The 19,426-nt window shown below is 45.5% G+C and overlaps 1 protein-coding gene across 3 annotated transcripts in view; it reads left to right on the top strand.

Annotated features, from left to right (window-relative positions):
* Positions 1–19,415, top strand: part of CORO2A (coronin 2A) — a 55,335-nt gene extending 35,920 nt beyond the window's left edge. For all 3 annotated transcript variants that reach the window (XM_057373039.1, XM_057373037.1, XM_057373038.1), the window contains exons 3-12: positions 3,720–3,836; positions 8,617–8,766; positions 9,275–9,454; positions 10,278–10,394; positions 12,605–12,709; positions 13,045–13,141; positions 14,923–15,035; positions 16,104–16,194; positions 16,468–16,739; positions 17,918–19,415. In XM_057373039.1, coding sequence (XP_057229022.1) covers positions 3,720–3,836; positions 8,617–8,766; positions 9,275–9,454; positions 10,278–10,394; positions 12,605–12,709; positions 13,045–13,141; positions 14,923–15,035; positions 16,104–16,194; positions 16,468–16,739; positions 17,918–18,049 — 1,374 coding nt within the window. In that variant the 3' untranslated portion in view covers positions 18,050–19,415. The remainder of the gene's footprint in view (positions 1–3,719; positions 3,837–8,616; positions 8,767–9,274; positions 9,455–10,277; positions 10,395–12,604; positions 12,710–13,044; positions 13,142–14,922; positions 15,036–16,103; positions 16,195–16,467; positions 16,740–17,917) is intronic.
* Positions 19,416–19,426: the final 11 nt, after the last annotated feature.

The raw sequence follows: 19,426 nt of genomic DNA, 5'->3' as shown, positions 1-19,426 counted from the left end.
CACAGTTTCCGGCCCTTCTGGACTTTGTTAATTAATTCCTTCAATGCTGGTGCTGTTTAGAGACTGTCCTTCTAAAATTAACCACTACCCTGTTTTTCTTGACTGAGTCACTTCTGCCCCCACAGTCCTGGTTTGTTGAGGTTCAACAACTTGTCTTTATCACAGAATTGCATCTATGAGCAGACAGCTGTTGACTGTGGGATGTGGTGTGAGACCAAGCTCTCAAACTGCTGGCAAAAGTAGCTGAAGGTGCTTGCACTGCTTACTATTAATTTTTCTGTCTTCTCACCTCTTCTCAGCTTGGCTTTCTTTGTAGTAATTCTTCCTTCTTACACCTGCTCAAATACTCCACCCAACTCTGAAATAATGCATGCAGAAATCAAAGGCATGGTAGATCTAAAAAGATACAGAAAAGGATAATTAAGGTATGTCAATGAAAATGTGAAAGTACTTTCATGTGAGGAAAGACTTTGTAGGCTAGGCCTCAGTCAGTCTGGGAAAAAAGGCAAATGAGCAAAATATATAAAACTGTGCAAAGACCAAGAAAGAAGTTTCAGGAGCAACTCTTCTTGATTTGTGTGGTGAAGGGGATTCTGGARACCAGGGAGGAGACTGTTAGCAGCAGATGTAAGTGCTGCTGCAGTTCAGATGTGGGGCTCACTGCTCCGGATGCTGATGAATCCAGAAAAATTAAGGGCTTCAAAACAGAGCTATGGAGAGGAGGTGGTCCCTTGAGGGTTAACCTTTGGCTGTGGATCAGGGAAATTAGGTGCTTCACACAGCTGTTCTCTGAATACCAGTTCCTGGCCAGTGCTGGGGGGTAAAGCAGCCTCAGCCACACAAGGTAAGGGATTCCCTGACTCAGGATCTGCAATACCAGCTGGTTTCTTTTTTTTTTTTTTTTTTTTTTCATGATGCACTTCCCAAGTGGTACCATCCGGTGCAAAGCAGAAATTTTTTGACTTGTGCTTCTGATGGGGTTTTATTTTGTGGCTGCCCTCACCTCCCCCTGTGAGGGTGAGCTATGGCAGACAGTGCACTGGGCACTTGGGTTGTGCCCTCAGCTGCCAGGGCATCAAAGGCAGCCTGTTTTGGAGATGTGTCATGGACAGTATTCCCTCCTATGATGGACAGCTGACCATGGTTACTTTTGCCTGGATTCACAGGAAGCGGACACATCCCAATCATGACATAGTGTGGAGGAAGAGCCCAAGAGTCAGGATGTCATGCATTTAGTCAAAGCAGGAGGTAATAGTCAGGACAGGGAGGGCTGYACTTTCTGGGGTCAATGAACAACCTGTTCAGGGAGCTGGGAGAGGAATTTTGTGGTCTGCCTTTGAAAGATGATGTCTGCCTTTCTCCTTCTCTGATGATCAGACTTGCTTGAGACAGCATTTGTCTCTACAGCAAAAAACAGTCTCTGCAGCAAAAAACAAAGGCAAAAAATGTCCCAAGAGACAGGGAGATMATTTGTGCCCAGGTCTGCAATCTCCAGTCTTTCGATGTGTCAGCACCAGGTGTGAAAGGGAGGACATCTGTGTCTGTGTAGACCTAGACACAAACTCCCCTCCCTTTTCTCTGGGAACAGGGCCTGTAAAATGAAACCTATGATGCCCCTCCAGCCTTATGTAACTGACACATATGTGAGTGCTGTGTAGTGCCCTTTAGGGATGGAGGAGGCTGACCTATCTCATWGTAATCTACCCTGTACAAATCTGCTGGGAGAGTTTTGACAGATGATTTTCATCAAGGAACTCCAAGCTTGACTGCTTTTTTAGAAATGCTGAAATTTTAGAAAGTGGGTGGTTGAAAAACTGCTCATTTTCAAGCTCTGCAGGTAACTGTGGAAGTCAGGTGCCACTTCATGGAATGACAACACATCTAGTTACTGAAATAGCTTTYCTAGTACTGAAATAGCAGTTGATCTGTGGAGTGAAACTTCCTCCAGCAGTGAAGATCTTCACTTCCTCGTGCAGATGTGCATGTGAGGCCAGCAGCTCTAGCTTGATGTCATGTATGTTTGTTGGATCTTGGGRGCTCCATGTGTGGTGAGTCCTGCTCTGTGCCAGGTTTGGCACTAGGGCAGGTGAGACTGATGAATGGGAGAACAAGGGCTCCCTTTCCAGAGCCTGCTGGGGAAGTGGGAGTGAGAGTAAGAGAGCCTTGCAGGCAGTGGGCTTAGGACAGCCTGGGAGTCTCCCAAAGCAGAGCGGGGAGCAGACAGGCAACCAGCTTTGGGAGACGACAGAGTTGCCTTAGGGTTCAGGAGAAACCTTTGAAACCAGCTGTCCATCCCTTTTAGCTGTCATCTTGGAACCAAGCTCTGAACCTACAGAAGGGCACTGTGGGTGGAGGAGCACTCCTTATTAAAGGCCTTTTATCTTTCTTCTGCCTTCCCAAATCTTTGCATTGTCGCTATTATAAAAGGGAATTGTTTTAGACTGTAGTCTAAAAAAGCACTGTCTTTTACATTTCAAAGCCCTTTGAATGTTCAGTATAAAGCAGGTTAGTGCCAGTTTATGCAACAAACTTTCCAGGGAAGCCAGAATAGTTACACATCGGTGTCCTGTTCTGCATTCAAAATTGCAAAACCCCCCAAAATTTAAAAGCTGGGAATATTACATCCTCTCTGTAGCCTGGTTAGGGCCAGCAGTGATTCTCCTTGGTTTTGCACTCTTAAGGCCCACCTCTGGAGACCTGTAGGGAGTACATCAACAGAATGTCAGCATTCTAGGAGAGCACACATTTGCAATCAYTTTGGTCTAGGATTCTTCCAGGTGGGAAGCAGTAAGCAGGTAAGCATCACCAGCTTCCCATCACGTCTCCCTTCCTGGGTTACTGACCTTGTTACGCTCTGGAACAGACGCCTGGGGTGGGTCAGGGAGCTCCCCACACTCCTCCTGCTTCTTGCAGGGTGTTGCTTCAATGTAAATAAAATCACCAGCGCCCTTCCTACCATTTAAATATTCAGACGTGACTTTGTAGCCGGGACCATTCCAGCAGGGTGGGTTTATTCGAGGCAACACAGCCCCCATGTGGCACAAGGCTCTCAGTGCACCTTAGGGCAYTTGGGCGGGATTTTTGCCAGACCAGATGCCACCTAAACATGATATTATTTTTTGCAAGTGCAGAATGCTGATTGAATTCTGGTGAATGGCAGGATTTGAACACCATCAGAGGGAAATAGACGGCTTATTGAAAAAAACCCAAAACTTTGTAATTTGTGCCACAAATACCTTTTTGCTTAAAACGTTAAATGAATGCTAGCTGGTGAGGTTTAAGCCCAAAACATAAACCTTCTTTGTTTTTTTTTTGCTGCTTGTGTGAAATGTCTTCTGAAGGAGATTTTRCTGTTGTTTGTCTCCCCATTGCACAATCTTAAAAAAATGTCAAAGATTCAACACATTCATGGATGTTTCTCCTCTAAGTTTTATTTTGGTGTCTGAATCTAATACTGTTTTTTAATGTGCATGTAGGCATGCACAGAGATTTTTCACAGCAACATGTACTTAGAAAGGCCTGGAAAGTATTTCCTTTCTTAATGGTGGTGTCATCAAGACTTGACTAGCAGGGACAGTAAAACCCCATCCTCAACAGACRGCGAACACCCAGGGCATTTGGAGGACAACAAGAAAGAAGTTTGTTTCTGGAGCTGCCTTGAAAATGCCTTGTAATTCCATGGCTCACCTTAGATTTGATTATGTTTTTTTTCTTTCCAGACGGGCAAGCTTGACCCACATTATCCCAAAGTATGTGGGCACAAAGGAAATGTCCTGGACATCAAGTGGAACCCATTCAATGACTTTGTAATAGCTTCGTGTTCAGAAGATGCCACGGTAAGTTTGCCACCTTGTTCTCTGTGTTATTACCTGGCTAATGTGCTTTTTGGAGAAAGAAATTAAAGAAACCAAAGGCCCATGGATGAGATATGAAAACATGCATATATTTATTTAAGAAGTCAGGTAAAATTAAGATTCCTTTCTTTCTCTTGTGTTCAGACCTGTGTGATGCCTTCCAGATGATATACCAAATCAGTATATCAGCAATGAGGAAGATCCGCTTTGTGGGGGCTTTTGCCTTTTTTTGGTGTGTTTGCATGATAAAAACAAAACATGAGTTTAAAATGGAACAACTATTCAAGTTTAATCCCTATGAAACTCTGTCTTTACTTTAGAATAAAAGCTGCAACACAACACTATCTGGACCAGCTCTCAGGTTAATTCCCTTYAGAGCAAGTCTGAGCTTGTTCCTGCACTGAATTGCTCTGTAAAGTGATGCTGGATCAGCTGCAGTGAGCAATATGGACCATACAGCTCTGCTGTGGGTGCTTTGGCTAGAGTTGGGATGGTTAATATGCCGTCACTGTAGGAATTGAAAAATTCAAGGCATATTTGCGAGGGACAATTTAGCTCATATCTACCTACTCAAAGGTCACTTTTAAGAGGTCAAAAGTGTGATGTTGGCTTCTGCAATGATGAGGACATTTGACTAACTAACACGCTTTTTCCCAGAGATCACATATGAGCTTTCTCCCATTGGGTTAATTCTCACTCTGCCATACAGCATCTGGGAGGTTTCTCCTGTCATTTTCTCCAGCCTTGGCTTGGTTCACATGGTTTGCCATTTTAGTTCTGCCAAAAAGTTCCTCTTGATTGTAAACTTTTTGGATTGTCTTTCCTGTTTAGTGACTTGTCTTTGCTTGTTTGGTACTCCTGTGCTTTGTTTGGCAGGCTTCTTTCAGTTTCTGAACTGAAGATTTTATTTTATCTTCTATCCTGCATGCCAGGTTTTCATGCTGTCTCAGGAAGCATGGCATGGCATGGCTTACTTGTGGCAGGAAGGCACCACCTCGGCCACTCTTTTGAGCCTTCTATGAGAAATGAATACAACTTCAAAACATCCCTTCTGCAGTTACAGAATCCCAGAACTATTTTGTTGAAGGGGAGGTTGGGTGGTCTCTTCCACCGCCTTTCTAGGCAAACTGTTYCTATTCTTCACTGCTGCGATGGGAAATTATTTTTTCTTATATGCAATGTAGTTGATGTATCTGTCCTCATACCCTGCATTTCAAGATAGAGCCTGGCTCTATTTTCTCAGTATTCTTGTAAGTATTGAAGGCTTTTATCAATTTACCTCGAAGCTGTCTCTTCTCTGGGCTGAGCAAGCCTTTCTCCCTCAGCTTGTACTCACAGGACAAATGCTGCAGACTCCTGAGCATCCTGGTGGCCTTTCCTGGGCTCACATGTTTATCAGCAACATTCTTGCACTATCCCCAGCTTTCCTTCCCAGTTTCCTACTGAAACTTGACATAGGATTATCCTTCAGACTGAAGAATGGAAACACTGAACATATCTCTGTACCAAACATCCTAAAAAGTCTGTGATTATACTCTCTTTTTTGGTACTACTCTTCCATCCTTACCCTGGCACCAGGAAATGGTATCTTAGGGGTGCTCTGCGCAATGACAGGGTGTAGGGACACCTCTTCCCTGCCTGCTAAGTGCGAGGACAGCAGACTGTGTTTTTTGGGATGACTGTCTTTCCTGATACCTGGTAGCTAGACCTTGAAGGTTGCTTTGTCCAAGCTCTGCTCAAAGAAAGCCAGTTGGATTGGGTAGCTCAAGCCTTGTTCAGATGTGCTATCAAGATCATCAAGGTCCTGTGGCCTCACTAGGTCCTTCTTCCAGCTGATAAATACCCTTCCAGGGACAATAGGATGTCTCTGATCTCCTGGCATTGTCATATTGCTATATATTGCAATATATATTGCTTTGATGCACTCCTGGTGTATTTCCAGAGAGTTTGGCTCCATCTTCTCTATGCCCTCATGCAATGTAATTGAAGGGCAGCCAGAGAGTGAAAGAATTTTCTTTCCAGCTCTCCTCAGATTTTTCCTTATATGCAGTGCTGCTGTCTCCTTCTCATCTCAGCGTCTGCTGYTGGACTCATTCTGTGGGGTCATAATTTTACTTATCCTGTCCTGTGTTAGAGAGCTCAGATTGGACATACTGTTGGGACATTTTCACAGCAATACATCCTGTTTTATGAGAAGCTTCATAAAGTTTTTTTGGGGTCACAGAAGTGTCTACCATTTCCACTTGGCTGATGTCATAAAAGAAAGCTTTTTTTGCAGTCTGTTGTAAAATGTCTGGTGCTCTATCCCATTTCTGAGCATTAGCATAAGGTGCTGTTCTGGCTTGTGTGCAAGGATGCACCTAATTGCTTACTGGAATGGGTCACCCTGAAATGTTTGAGGAAGGCCACAAGCTTCTGGGTGGATGATGGAAATTTCACTTCTCCCTCATTTCTCAGAGGTTTCCTGACCAGCCTTTCTGGAGCTTGCCTTGGTAGTACCATTGTAACCAAAACCCAGTAAAAATAAAAACTTTTTAACACTAATGTAGCATTAAGAAGAAAACATTCTTTATTCAGCCACATGCCTGAGGGGATATCTCTGAAATATTGTGCATGCTGGGTACAGAAAAAACTCCTGTTTAGACAGTGTATTTTACATACATGGTCACTGATTTTCCCTGAATAAACATACATATGATAATATTTTCCCTCAAATCAGTAACATATCTTCTCTTCCCTTTACACGTGTGTTCTGTCCTAGGGGGGTTCTTTGGTAGTCCCTGGTGTTTGGTGACCCCCAAAGTCATACCTGACCACCAGCTGAACTGATAAATGTTGGCACAACTGGGCTGGTTGCTTTCCAGTTCTTCTTGCAGAATAGGCATTGTGCAGTTCCATAGGTCAGTGATTTTCGGACAACAAGCCCTGTGTTAGCCTACCAGGTGCAGATGATTTTTCACCTGGCTCCACTACAGCTTTCTTTTGTGGCACACAGCTGGAACATGCCGAATGGCACTTTTGGGCATGGGAAGCATTGTACATTCTCTGTGAACACTGAGTTCCAGTTCCCACTGCTGTGTCAGGCAGGCTTAGGACTGAGGCCAATGCAAATGGCTAGGGTCTGAGAGTTTGAGCTAATCCTCTTACTCCTTCTGTTCCTCTTGGCAAATCATCAGGCATGAAGAGTCCAACCTGCTGAAAATCTTCTCCCCCATGGTTAGAGGGGCAACTCTGTGCTTGTACCTCATTTTTCAGGTTTTCTTCAACATGTGGCAGGGTAGACAGCTTTGCAAATTGTTCATGCTTGGCCTGCAGGCCTGGGTCCAGGACCTGCTTATCCTGCACGCTAAAGAACTGGCTATTTCTGCCATTTAATGCATCCTGAGATTCCAGCAAGGGGCTTTTCTCTGCTTTTATCACCAAGCATTTCACAGCATGAGGAGTGGATGGTTCATTCTAGGCAGTTCTTGTCAGCATGAACACAACCTGTCTTCTTCCTCTTTCCTACTCTCTCATCCCCATTCCTTTCATGATAGCTGTTGAAACTGCAAAGTGTGATGTTTTCTCTAACAGCTGTACAAGTTCATATGGATGCTGCTGGACTCTGCAGTCATTATGTTTCTGGTGGGCTTGATTCCTTAGTGGGATAAACACTGCTGAGAAGTGTGTTTGTGATGTTTTCCAGGTGGCTGCAGAATTTGGGTCCCCTACTTATTTGGCTTAGAAAGGAGTGATTCTCATCAACCAAACAGTAGGAGATGTGGGCTGGTGTGGCTAATTTCCACAAAATATGCTCCAAAGAGCATTTCTCTTTTGCTTCTGGCTAACACCTAGAAAAATAACAAGCATAATAATTTTCATTGAGCCAAAGAATGCATAATCTGTTAGCATCCTAAATACTTGTGTTTCTAGTGTTAGTGTGAGAAAGACTCATTGTATACCCTCATAGGTTCAGCCCCTGTTGCAGGTTTCCTCTATTGTCTTCTTCCACCAGACGAGGACAGAGCATTTTTGCCTTCATGCAGCATCCTTCTAGAAGGACCCAGAGCTGTAGGTGAGCCCATCATGAGACAGTCCCAGTGCTGAGTGACTTCAGTGTGGTGCTGCCCAGTCTCTCGGCTCAGGTTGTCTGCCTTGAGGCCACCTTCGTGGTGTTCTGCGTTCTCTGACAAATGGTTGTGTCGTTTGCAAAGCGCTTGGCACCAGCGCAGCTTTCTGTGAGACAAACATTGCTGTAGCTGTTGCCTGACCAGAGGGGTTCTCAGTTCTTTTACCAGGTAGTGCTGAATGGATCCTCAGGGCCAGGATGAAGAGGGCCAGAAGAGCAGGAGAAGCTTGAGCTTGGATCAATTGCTGCTCAGTATCATAGAATCACAGAATTATAGTAACTTTAGGGGTCCGATTTGCTTGCTCCTGCTTAAAGTTTGTGAGGAGACAAGGTCTGCAAGAGCTGTGGTTTATTTCTCCCCCTTGGGAATAACTTTTCATAATTGTGCTCACAGCTTGGCCAGATCTAAGGGTTGGATTGCCTGATTAAAAAAAGCCCTGGTAGGACTGCTGTCTAAAGATAGAAGGTAAAGAGGAGTCTTCAGGTCCACTGAAGAGTAAAGATACCAATGACAAAGACCGGCATTAAAAAAAGCCAGTCACATTCCTATTCACTACAAAGGGAGTAATAATTCCGAGGCAGTAATAGCTGCTGGTAAATTCCAAATTAGCTCCTTCTCAGGAATCTCACAAAAACCCATCCTGTGCCCATCAGATTAAAATCTGGGACATCCCCAATCAGTTGCTGAAAAGAAACATTACCAGTCCGAAGAAAGAACTTCTTGGGCATGCTCGAAGAGTCGGTCTGATTGAATGGCATCCCACAGCAAATAACATCCTCTTCAGCTCTGGCTACGACTACAAGGTGGGTCTATGCTCCTGGGACACCCTGTTTGCTTGGGTGTTTTAAAATTTGTTTTAATTTCAAGCTGTAAGGTGATACTAAAGAGTCTGGAAGCTTTCTTCAGGGGGAAATTCCCTAGTGACCCAAAGGCGAAAGGATATTGCCTCTGGTTCAAAAGAACAGGCTAATTTTGCAGTCTTCTGATTAATTTCAGTCTACTATGCACTTCTCATTTACTGAATTGGATACAGTATATGCAATGCCATCCACATTTGTTTGTGCTAGTGCAAATATCCGCACTGATGTTGTTTGTTTTTATGTACAAAATACGTTTGCAAAGAAAATGAAAATATTGGACATTCTCAGCTGACACTGATACATTGCTGTTATCATCAGGCATTATTTTAAATGACTAATCCTGGCAAGACATACACATGTAAAGAAAAGAGGAAGAAGTTACTAGAGTACACAAAGTCCCTGGTGTGTGAGGCAGCAAAGGCTGATTKTTTTTTAATTAACTTTTCTGCAGATAATGATCTGGAACCTTGGTGTCAAGGATGATGTCCTTTCAAAGCCAGTGAAGGTTCTTGATGTTCACAAGGATGTGGTCCTCTCCATGTCATTCAACACAGATGGTAGTCTCCTTGCCACAGCTTGCAGGGACAGAAAGATACGTGTGATAGACCCTCGTGCTGGAACAGTGCTGCAGGTAGGTTGGGTTCAGAGGTTTATGGTCCAGCTGATCTCACCTCTTGGAGTGCTCCCTCTCCTGGGTAGCTTCGTTGCCATAAAAGATGATGCATCTGTGCCCTGTATTACCCAAAACACTATCAGGTGTCTTCTACTTTCCATGGAACATTTGCTGTCATTGTTGAAAACAGGGATTTTGCATCTTGATCCCATATTCCTTGCTCTCTGAAACCCTACTTGGATTGCCTTGTTTTCATAGCGACCTCTTGCTATGAGGTACTTCCCCCTCTGAGGGACATCATGGGAAGGAGTGTAGAGATCAGGTGGACAGCTGGATGCAAATGTACATTTGTCCCAATGATCAGGGTTGTTCTTGTTGCCTGAATTTTGCTGGCAAGGTGAAACTGGCTGTGTTTTGCAGCTGTTTTGCACAGATTTCTGTACACAGGAAGTCCTGCAAGCAGCTACTAGAGACTGCTCTCTTGCAAATACCTGAATCAATATTTAGGGGCATGAGACTGGCTCAGCTGGTCAGAGCAGGGTGCTGATGACACCAGGATTTGTGGGTTCAATCCCTGCATGGGCCATTCCCTTAAGAGCTTGACTCGATGATCCTTGTGCATCCCTTTCAACTCAGAATATTCTATGATCTGTGTTTGGGCTTTTGGGAATGAAAAGAGTTTAGGCCACTCTTTTTTTTCAAATGCCCATGAAGTCCTGCTCATTGTATTTCAGCTGGGCTGAGCRTATCTTTCAGATGTGAATGGATGAGTGTTGTCATGTAATGTGAAATGTGGCTATACAACTGGTGCTGTCTCACTCATATCCTTTCTCTTCTACAGGAGGCAAGCTACAAATCTCACAGAGTCAATAAAGTCTTGTTCCTTGGAAACATGAAAAAGCTGTTCTCTACTGGAACATCTTTGTGGAATAATAGGCAAATTGCTTTATGGGATCAAGTGAGTTGGACCAAAAATCTTAACCATACCTTCAGTTTTCTCTCTTTTGCTGTCACTTTAACTTTTCCATCTGCCACATACACAAAAATTGATTTATAACAGCAATTTAGAAGTGATCTGTGAAATTCCTGAGKGTTGATAGGTCTTACTGCTGTGAGAGCTAACTGAGTTTCTGAAAAGGCTTTCAACGTAAAAGCCTATGAGAGCAATGAGAATGCAGTGCCCATGCCCTGGTTTTGGCTGGGATAGATTTAATTTCTTCTTAGTAGTTGGTACAAGGCTGTGTTTTGGGTTTAGTATAGAAAGCACACTGACATTTGGGGTGTTGCTAAGTAGTGCTTACCCTAAGTCAAAGACTTTTCAGTGTCTCATGCTCTGCCAGTGTGCAGGTGCACGAGAAACCTGGAGGGAGGATATCCAGGACAGCTGATCTGAACTGGCCAAAGGGATATTCTATACCATAGAACGTCATGCTCAACTGGGGGGAGTTGGCCAGGAGCCATGGATTRCCACTCAGGGACTGGTTGGGCATTGGTCAGCGAGTGGTGAGTGGTTGTGTTGTGCATCACTTATTTTTCTTGAGTTTTATTCCTCTCTCTCCCTTTTCTTTTCCTTACAATTGTTATTGTTTTATATTTTGCTTTATTTTCCCATTGTTGAACTGTTCTTATCTCAACCATGGGTTTACCCTTTTCTGATTCTCTTCCCCATTCCATTAAGGGGAAGTGAGCAAGTGGCTGCATGGTACTTAGTTGCGGGCTGAGGTTAAACCACAACAGCCCACTACAAGAAGAAATTGTTCAAAGGACCTCTGAGTGGTTGAAGTTGCTTTGAATTAAAGTGGCTCTTACTGCTCTTACTGGCAAACTGGTCCTGGTGCTGGAAAGAGAAATGAGCTCTAGGCACAGCCTACTCAGATGAAGCCCTCAGTGAAGAAACGTATGTCAGGTGCTTTTTATTTCTGATGATTTCTGACAGTATTGAGGTAGTGCTTAATCGGTCATTTCCAAGACATGATCTCCTGTCAGGATGGCTGCTAGCCTTATGAAACCCCGCTCTTATCCACCTCTCTCTTATGCAGCGAGATGTTTTTACTTGTCAGCATCTAAATATGTCTCTCTGCATCAACCACCATGCAGCACAATCTTTTGTCTCCTTGCAGTGCTGCCACTCTTTGTTACCAGACAAAGCTGGTGGACCAGGCTGTGTTTTGCTATGTTTTCGCTATGTCTGGACATGCCTTCTTTGCGTGTGTGAGAGGCAAAGCACTGTGCTGCTGTCTGAAGGCTGTCCACAATGCTGTGCAGTGCGGTGACACATCACGGGTGCCACATCAGGGTTTTACATACTTTGTTTAGGGGCACAGTGGAAAGATCTGTGAGGCAAGGTATATAAAGCCTCCTCAGGAATGGGGATTAGCACAGGACCTGCCCAGCAGGCATCTTTCTCAGGTCCACATCCACCTGTGCCATCTTTGCATCTAAACAGAAGCTCTGCTTTCCTGGAGCCTGCAGCTGATAAGCTCTACAGGACAAAACGTGCATTAATCCTATGCTAAATACATATTTTTGTGAGAATCGCTGCATCAGCAGCCATGGGACACCACAGTCTGCCCCGTCAGTCCTCCCAAAATTGCTCCCTTCAGCAGTGAAGGGTTAGTTTTGTATGAGACATGGAGTGGTGTGCTCCATCCTCCTACAATGGCTGACCTGCAGAAGGCCCGAGGGAGGTTCTGTCCTCACAAAAGGCACCTCCCCACTCTGYAGGGCAGAGACTGCTTGGCTGCTGCAGGCTGCTCTTGTGGATGGGGCACTGTTGTGGAGGTCTTGCATTGACTAAAGCTTTTGGGAGAGCACCGGTAAAGTTCTGTGTGAATTTTACACCAGCGATGGAGGTGTACCCTGAATGCCCGTTCGCTGCCTGGGGTCTGGTGGCCCACACAAAGGCCGGCAATATTTGTTACTGTGTCTGTCCTGAAATTCATCAAAATCCTGAGGTGTTAGAGTGGCAGGAGCTGGTGTCCTGCCCTGAGTCAAGGCCTGGGACTGAGTGCCCATTTGTGACCTTCAGAGCTTTGCAGCAGTCTGTGCATGGCCCTGCTCAGGGCTGTGTCCGTGTCCCACAGCCAGCTGGGGTTCACGCGCCGTGTCCCRGATTTGGGGTGACTGACAGGTGATTGCAGCTGACTCTTTTTCCTGTGTCCTGCCCAGAATGACCTTTCTGTGCCTTTACTGGAGGAGGATCTGGATGGCTCCTCGGGACTGTTGTTTCCAGTCTATGACTCTGACACTCACATGCTTTATGTGGTGGGAAAGGTAAGTGCTTTCCACATCAGCCTGTTGGATTCTGCTGTCAGCCTGTGTTGCAACTTACTGAAATCCAAGATGCTCCTGAACATCTTAACCTAAGGATATGAGCAGATGGGATGGGGCCAGAGGGTGCTGCAGGCCACATTTACCACTTTACAGATGTACCATGTTTATTTTGGAAAGGAATAGAGCTGGGGCGTAACTTCCCCTGGAAGTTCATAGGAATCTGAGGGTAAACATTTCGTTGTTGACGCTGCATGGCTTCTTGGAGCCAGGAATTCTTCTGAGACTCTCATGCTGAACAGCAGAGACTGGCTGATKTTGCTTTTCTTTGTCTTTAGGGTGATGGAAACATACGGTACTATGAGATAAGCCCTGAGAAGCCTTACCTGAACTACCTGATGGAATATCGCTCCCCTTTACCCCAGAAGGGAATTGGTGAGTCTAATGTCTAGAGCAGCATGTCTAATGTTACAAGGGGATTGTGGCTTCTTTATTTTAGAGGCTGGCAGAGTCTATGACTATTCAAAATATCATTTAGAGAAGAGAATGGGTCAGATTCCTCCACCCAGGTTTACAGGCACTTAAGCCAGCTTGGCCCAGCTCACCAATATGTGACAGGTGTAAGTACAGGGTCAAAGCTTGGACAGGGCCCCTCTGACCAGCAGAGCATGGGCTGTGCAGATTTACTGCTGCATCTCCTCTCACATAACCTGGTCAAGGTGAAAAAGGGGATAGTCTGGATTTAAAGATGGAAAATGCTCCTTGCCGTTTGTCAATCTGCTTTGAATTTTGGCGTTTATCTCTATTTCCATCGTTTCCACTCTGTGATTTCTCTGGTAACAGATTCTTTACATCTTAATGCCTTCAGTCTTTATTGCTCGTCTACCTTTACTGACATTTCCTATTTAGAAATAGATCTGCTGTGATTAGGTCACATCTCCTCCTTTGGAGGCCCTTGTTTATTAACCTGTCTGCATATTGCCCACTGTTTAATTAATTCAGGCTACAGAATTTAGCTTTCAGCCCTCAGACCTTACTGTTAGCCCCCTCTTGAACCTTCTCTGGTCTACCCTATAAGTCATATTCCTCTACAGACTGACATGTTTCTAGGATTGTTGACACCCCTCCACACTAGCTGTGGACACTCCTGCTCTTAGAGGGTATTGGTACAGATAATTGGCAGCATTGAATTTTGTGCCCACAGGTCTCCTTCAAAAAAATTAAAAGGAATAAATAATTTAAAACTCAACTGTAAGAATCTCCTAATTATTCAGTTTTTATAATCCTTCTGCTACAATAGTCCTTCCATCCTTATTTCTTGTGTCATAGTCTCTTTAAAAATAATTCCATGGAAAGGAAGTGTAAAGTGTTTTTAAAAGGCCTAAGTGAATCATGCCTACTTCCCTAGCTTGCTTTGTTCAGCTGATAAAGCATGCTGCTAAGGTTATTGCACAAAACTTCCTTTTCAATATTACCAAAACAAAATACTGTGTAGAGGAGTGGAGTTTAGAATCCCTTTTAGATGATTGTGCAATGTAAGGACCAAGAGTTCTTCACACAGAATCTACTGCCTAATGAATACACTGGATATTAGTAGAAAAATAAGTTTGGGAGCTATGAAACAGGGTCTACAAGCATATGGAATCTCTTTCGTTAAGGGAATTCGCATGGACATAGCTGTTGAACTGTGCAAGCTAATGGGAGAGAAATCCTCTGAGGTTATCAGGCACTTAGAGACCTTGTGTGTCTCAGCCAGTCCTGAAAACACAAATGGACAGAATAGATACTCACACSCTTCTCATACTCATTTGTCTTTTGGGACAGCACTGGGGGAGGATACTGAGCTGGAAGGTATTTCAGCCTTATATTCTGGTGTTGTTTAGGTGTCATGAAATCCCTTCCTGATACTCAAATCCTGTCTCATCACCTGTCACTTTTGTTCTGTTCTGGTCACTCTGTTTGGAGTTCATTAGAATTAATATGGAACAGGAGGCTTAGCATGAAAACCAGACACCCTGTATGTAACAGTGTGGTCTGACAGAAAAAAAAAAAAAGATTTAGTCTTGTCATTTTGCCACTGAGCCAGTTTTGGATGCAGACTTCAAACCCTGCTGTGTGGTGCTATGACCTCTTTCATGACCCATTTTTGCAATGGCTGATGACATTAACTTTCCTAGAGAGATTTATACTCCATTTATTTCATGGTCTTCCCCCAGGAATGATGCCAAAGAGAGGTCTTGATGTGGCAGCTTGTGAAATTTTCCGTTTCTACAAACTGATTCCAACTAAAAGCCTGATTGAGCCCATCTCCATGATCGTGCCTCGACGGGTAAGTTACCCTCAGGTCATGTTCATATCTGTGGCAAATGTCAGCATAAAAATGAGGGCACTGCCTCTTCTCTGTGACTCTTGGGAGCAGGAGAGTAGGCAGAACAWGAATTTTTTTCTCTCCTGGCATGAGGGACGTAGCTGGCCATTTTCTGGGGAAGCCCTGCCAAAAAACCCTATCCAGGTAATTCAAGAATTACTCGAGAGCCAGGTTCTATTGAATGTCTGACTTTCTAAGACATGCTGCCAGATTTGCTATCTGTCTGCAAACTTCTCCAATAGACTCTCCATTGACATGACAAAAGAAAGAGAAGTTGGAGTTGATATTGGGTGGCATGAAAATCTCCTTTTGGAAGGAAGAAGAACCACCCTGGCAAAAAGGGAATTCATGGGTCTCCAGCCCTCGGGTAGAGTGGTGTTCCAGACAGTTCTTCTGCAGCATGTAAGGCACAACCTGTTGCACTGAGGGTGATGTAGAAGCAAGTCTCAGAGCTGGTGTCATTAGAGAATGAAACAGGCTTTGAATGTGTAGCTTGCCAAGCAGGGCAGCTCCCATGTGACTGTGTGAGCATGGGTACATGGGAAATGTCAGCACTGTGCCCACTACTTCCAGAGATGGCATGAGTTCCTTGAATTCAGAGATGCAGCAGAACCAATGCTCATTACAATGGCCAACCAGGCATGCTTCTCCAACTTTATCTCCTTTGCCAGTTTTTGTCAGTGGATGATCAGCTGATGCTTTGTGACTTGTGTTTGTCCTTTGTATCCGCATATTCATCCTGAGAAATTGGATTTTGTGGGAGTTGAGTTAGCTTCTGTCAATCTCCCCCAGTCTGAAGACCTTCCTGTCAGGAATTAAACTGGGCCTTCAGATGCAATCCTGCTGATTTGGGGTGAGGAGCAGAGAGGTTCAGAGCAGGTGAAAAGATTTTAGGTCCACGTCAGTGAGTGCTCATGACACTCCCTGTGCTGAAATGGAACAAACTCATTTCTCCACCACAAGCCAGTGTGACCTCTTTAAGCCAAAATCTCACTGACCTCGTTACTCTGGACTTTTGTTTGCTTGCAGTCGGAATCATACCAGGAAGACATCTACCCCTTGACTGCAGCAGCCCAGCCAGCACTGACAGCACAACAGTGGCTGAGCGGATTTAACAAAGGTCAGCACATGGAGAGCTCCCCAGCCCTTCAGCTCCCCAGGGCTTGAGTAAGCTGCTGCCAGCTGTCTGGCCTGTTACCTCCCAGAGAAAGAGGAAACGAGGAAAAGGAGAAACTGAATAAATACAGCTGTGGCTGTGAATTCTGGAAGCCGCTTCAGTCAAGTGCCTCCATGTTTTTCCCTGCAGGTCGTTTGAACTAATTGCTTACAGCTTATTTCTGGGTGTGTTTTGTGAGTGCTGACTTGTCTCCACCCTCCCTTCCTCTTGTTTTAGGGCCTGTCTTGGCATCCTTGAGACCAGGCTCTGAACCTGTGAACTCGCTACCACAGTTTCTTGAGCCAGAGCCACTTACAAAAACCACTGACATGAGATGGCAACGGGGAGGGAGAGAAAAGGTGCCACTGGAGGACAAGCAGAATCCAAGAGAGCTCAAAGAAGGCAGAAAATGGCTGAAAGTGGAGGAGAAATTGCCAAAAAATGAGCAAATGTGCCTCTCCAATGGCTTTGATATATTTGAGTGTCCACCACCAAAAACTGAAAGTGAGGTATGAATGTTGGGGGTGAAGTGTTGGGTCCGCGGGGGAAACCCAAAGCCAGATGACAGAAGGATGCCATGTACACGGTGACAGTTCAGGGAGGGTTTATTTTGAAGGCCTGTGTCAGTGTAAGGTCTTTGTGGGGGCTGGCTGCCAATGGGAAGCAGAAGTTGGGCCCAGCAGCACCCCAGCTCAGGGGGTCTGCAAAGGAGGGGTGTTCTTGCTTCCTAGGCATTATTGTGGCACAGACCTGCCTGGGGGTTGGCCTGGTGGAGGTCCTTGTGACTTCCAGGTTCTGGAGAAGAGAAGGGGGTATATTCAGGAAAGCTGCAGTCAGCAAGCCCTATGAGGCAGAAGGAATTTATGTGAAAGGAGGGGGTGTAGCCCTGGTGTATCCTTGTAGTCTTAAGTGCCTGACTGTATTGTGGGCCTTGCCATGAGAGAGGGGCTGCTTCTCCCCACTGCTGAGGGGCACCTTGACAGGGCAGTGCCATTGAGATTGGCTACAGGCTGCAGCAGGCACCTGGGAAAGGCTCTAGAAAAGGTCCTGGCAGCTCGGTGACCTGCCTTTAACCACGGACAACCACGTCTGTTACAGTAACCAAACTTGGCACCGTGGTACATCTCTGTGGTGATATGGCAGCCTCCCATTGCTAGCAGCTCGGGCATTTTCAACTCCATGTAGGGTGTTTGCTCTTAGGAACCCTGGAATAATGAACTTGCCATACTGGTGCTGAGGTCCTCTTTTCATATCTGCAAGATTTTAGCATCTGCACCTTGATAGGGGCGGATTTTCCTCATCTGACTTTCCCTGAGTTGGGAATTCTGCGTGCTTCTGAGCTGGCACCCCAGGGTTTCAGAAGCAGCCCTTGCAGAGCTGGGTACTCTGATGAATGCACAGTGAAACATTATGCTAGTCCCAAATGGAAGAAGAAAAAGAACTTGCCCAAGACCACAGAAGGAGATGTGTCAGACCCAGGAATTTAGACTCCAAAAACTTTCTGAGAAACACCTGCAGTCACAGTCCGATCTAGTGGAAAATAGGAGCACTGCTGATATTTTCTAGGGGTTGAAGGCCTCCTCCTTAGATATTTCTCTCAGAAGTGATGTGACAGCTCTGGTGGTATTGTCAGGTTAAGCCTGTGTTTCCTTAGTGGAAAGGAAGTAAAATGTGTGTTTTCTTACAGCTTTTGCAGATGTTTTACCGGCAACAGGAAGAAATCCGTCGACTACGTGAGCTGATAAACCAGAGAGATGTCCAAATTAAACAGCTGGAGTTGGAGCTCAGAAATGTCTGCGTGGACACAGACAAATACTGAGTGTGCTGGCCTGCAGCTCTTTGTACCCCTGGRAACTGGCGAGGCTCCAGTTCCTGTGGATAACTCCTCCTAGATTTTTCACTTGGGGTAAATTGATATTTCAGGCAGCATGGACTTCCCTGGCTTGTGGTGGTCACATTTCCCTAATCGTCACCAGACAGTTTTTGATGGATTTGCTGCGCTTCGTCAGGCTCCCCTTGCTTGCCTTCTCACCAATGTCAGAAGCTTGTGTGTTAATGCTTGTGAGAGACTTTGGAAAATCATGCTCTTCTGGTTCTGGAGAAGTTACATGTTAAGCTCGAGGAACAACCTTTTTTGCTGCCTCTCCACATGACAGGGGGATGGCAGACTGAAGGCACCTGCCAGTTTCTTTCCTCACCCTGGGACCCAGCGATGTGGCTCCTGTCCTCTAGCCCAGGGAGCCCCCTCTGCTGAGCTTCAGAGGCACCTCTGGCTCCAAAGGGATCCTCCTGCACCCCTCTCACCTCACAGCCTGGCCCTACCCCCAGGGGGTTGGGCACAGCCGTGGCTGCCCTGACCTAGTGCTGGGGATAGTCCCTCTCTGAGTGGCGGCTGCACTGGGGGTGCCAAGGGCCAGTCACTTTGGTGAYTGGTGAAGGAGAGTCGGTGTTGGAGGTCCTGCTTTTCAAGGGTGATGGTGTGAGCTAGTTCTCACCAGAGAAGCTGCCGAATCTCTGTGTCCTGTGGGTCAGTGGCCTTCTTTCTCTCCTTCTGCCAAAGACCAGCTGCAGCCAACTGGGGGTCATCAGAGAAATGAGGACAACATTTAAAGCTGCACAGTGTTGACAGTCAAGGAATTTGCCAAAATYTGGTTTAAAAGGATGAACAGGGAGTTGGACCCCCAACCCACTGCAAGCCTTTCAGCAATGGTGCTAGAAGTATTGTCATCCACAGTAAGATCACAGGGCTGTGGCCAGTCATGAACAACCCACCAGGGGTTGCTGGAATATTTCCTGTCTTTATGCCTGCAGCTCCTGCTTCCTTAGCTTCCAGGTGCCAGCAGCTTGTCCCATTCCTGCAGCCATCTGCAGCCATAGGTCCCCACCTTGCCAGCTGTGTTATCCAGCTCCCTGCATCCTCCCAGGCTGCCCAGCCTTGCCCAGCCCTGTGGCCACACTGATCTGTGCTCTTCAGCACCAGCTCTCTGGCTTGCTGCTGGACAGTTTGGAGATGTCTTAAACCCAAGCAGAGCAAACAGACACTATTTAACCTGTAATTGTGCACCTCTGTTGTGGCACAGAGAAATCACAGAATCAACTAGGTCCAGGGGATACGTCTAGGACACATTCTTGTCACCAGATCTGTTCTATTGGCTTCATTTTTTTTTCTTTTTTTTTTTTTTTTTTTTTTTTTTTT

The sequence above is a fragment of the Malurus melanocephalus genome, unplaced genomic scaffold, assembly GCF_030028575.1.
Source record: "Malurus melanocephalus ecotype Western Australia unplaced genomic scaffold, MMel_1.1 scaffold_184, whole genome shotgun sequence".
NCBI classification, from domain to species: Eukaryota; Metazoa; Chordata; class Aves; order Passeriformes; family Maluridae; genus Malurus; species Malurus melanocephalus.
The sequence above is the reverse complement of the archived record's forward strand: the minus strand, read 5'-3'. Positions and strand labels throughout refer to the sequence as shown.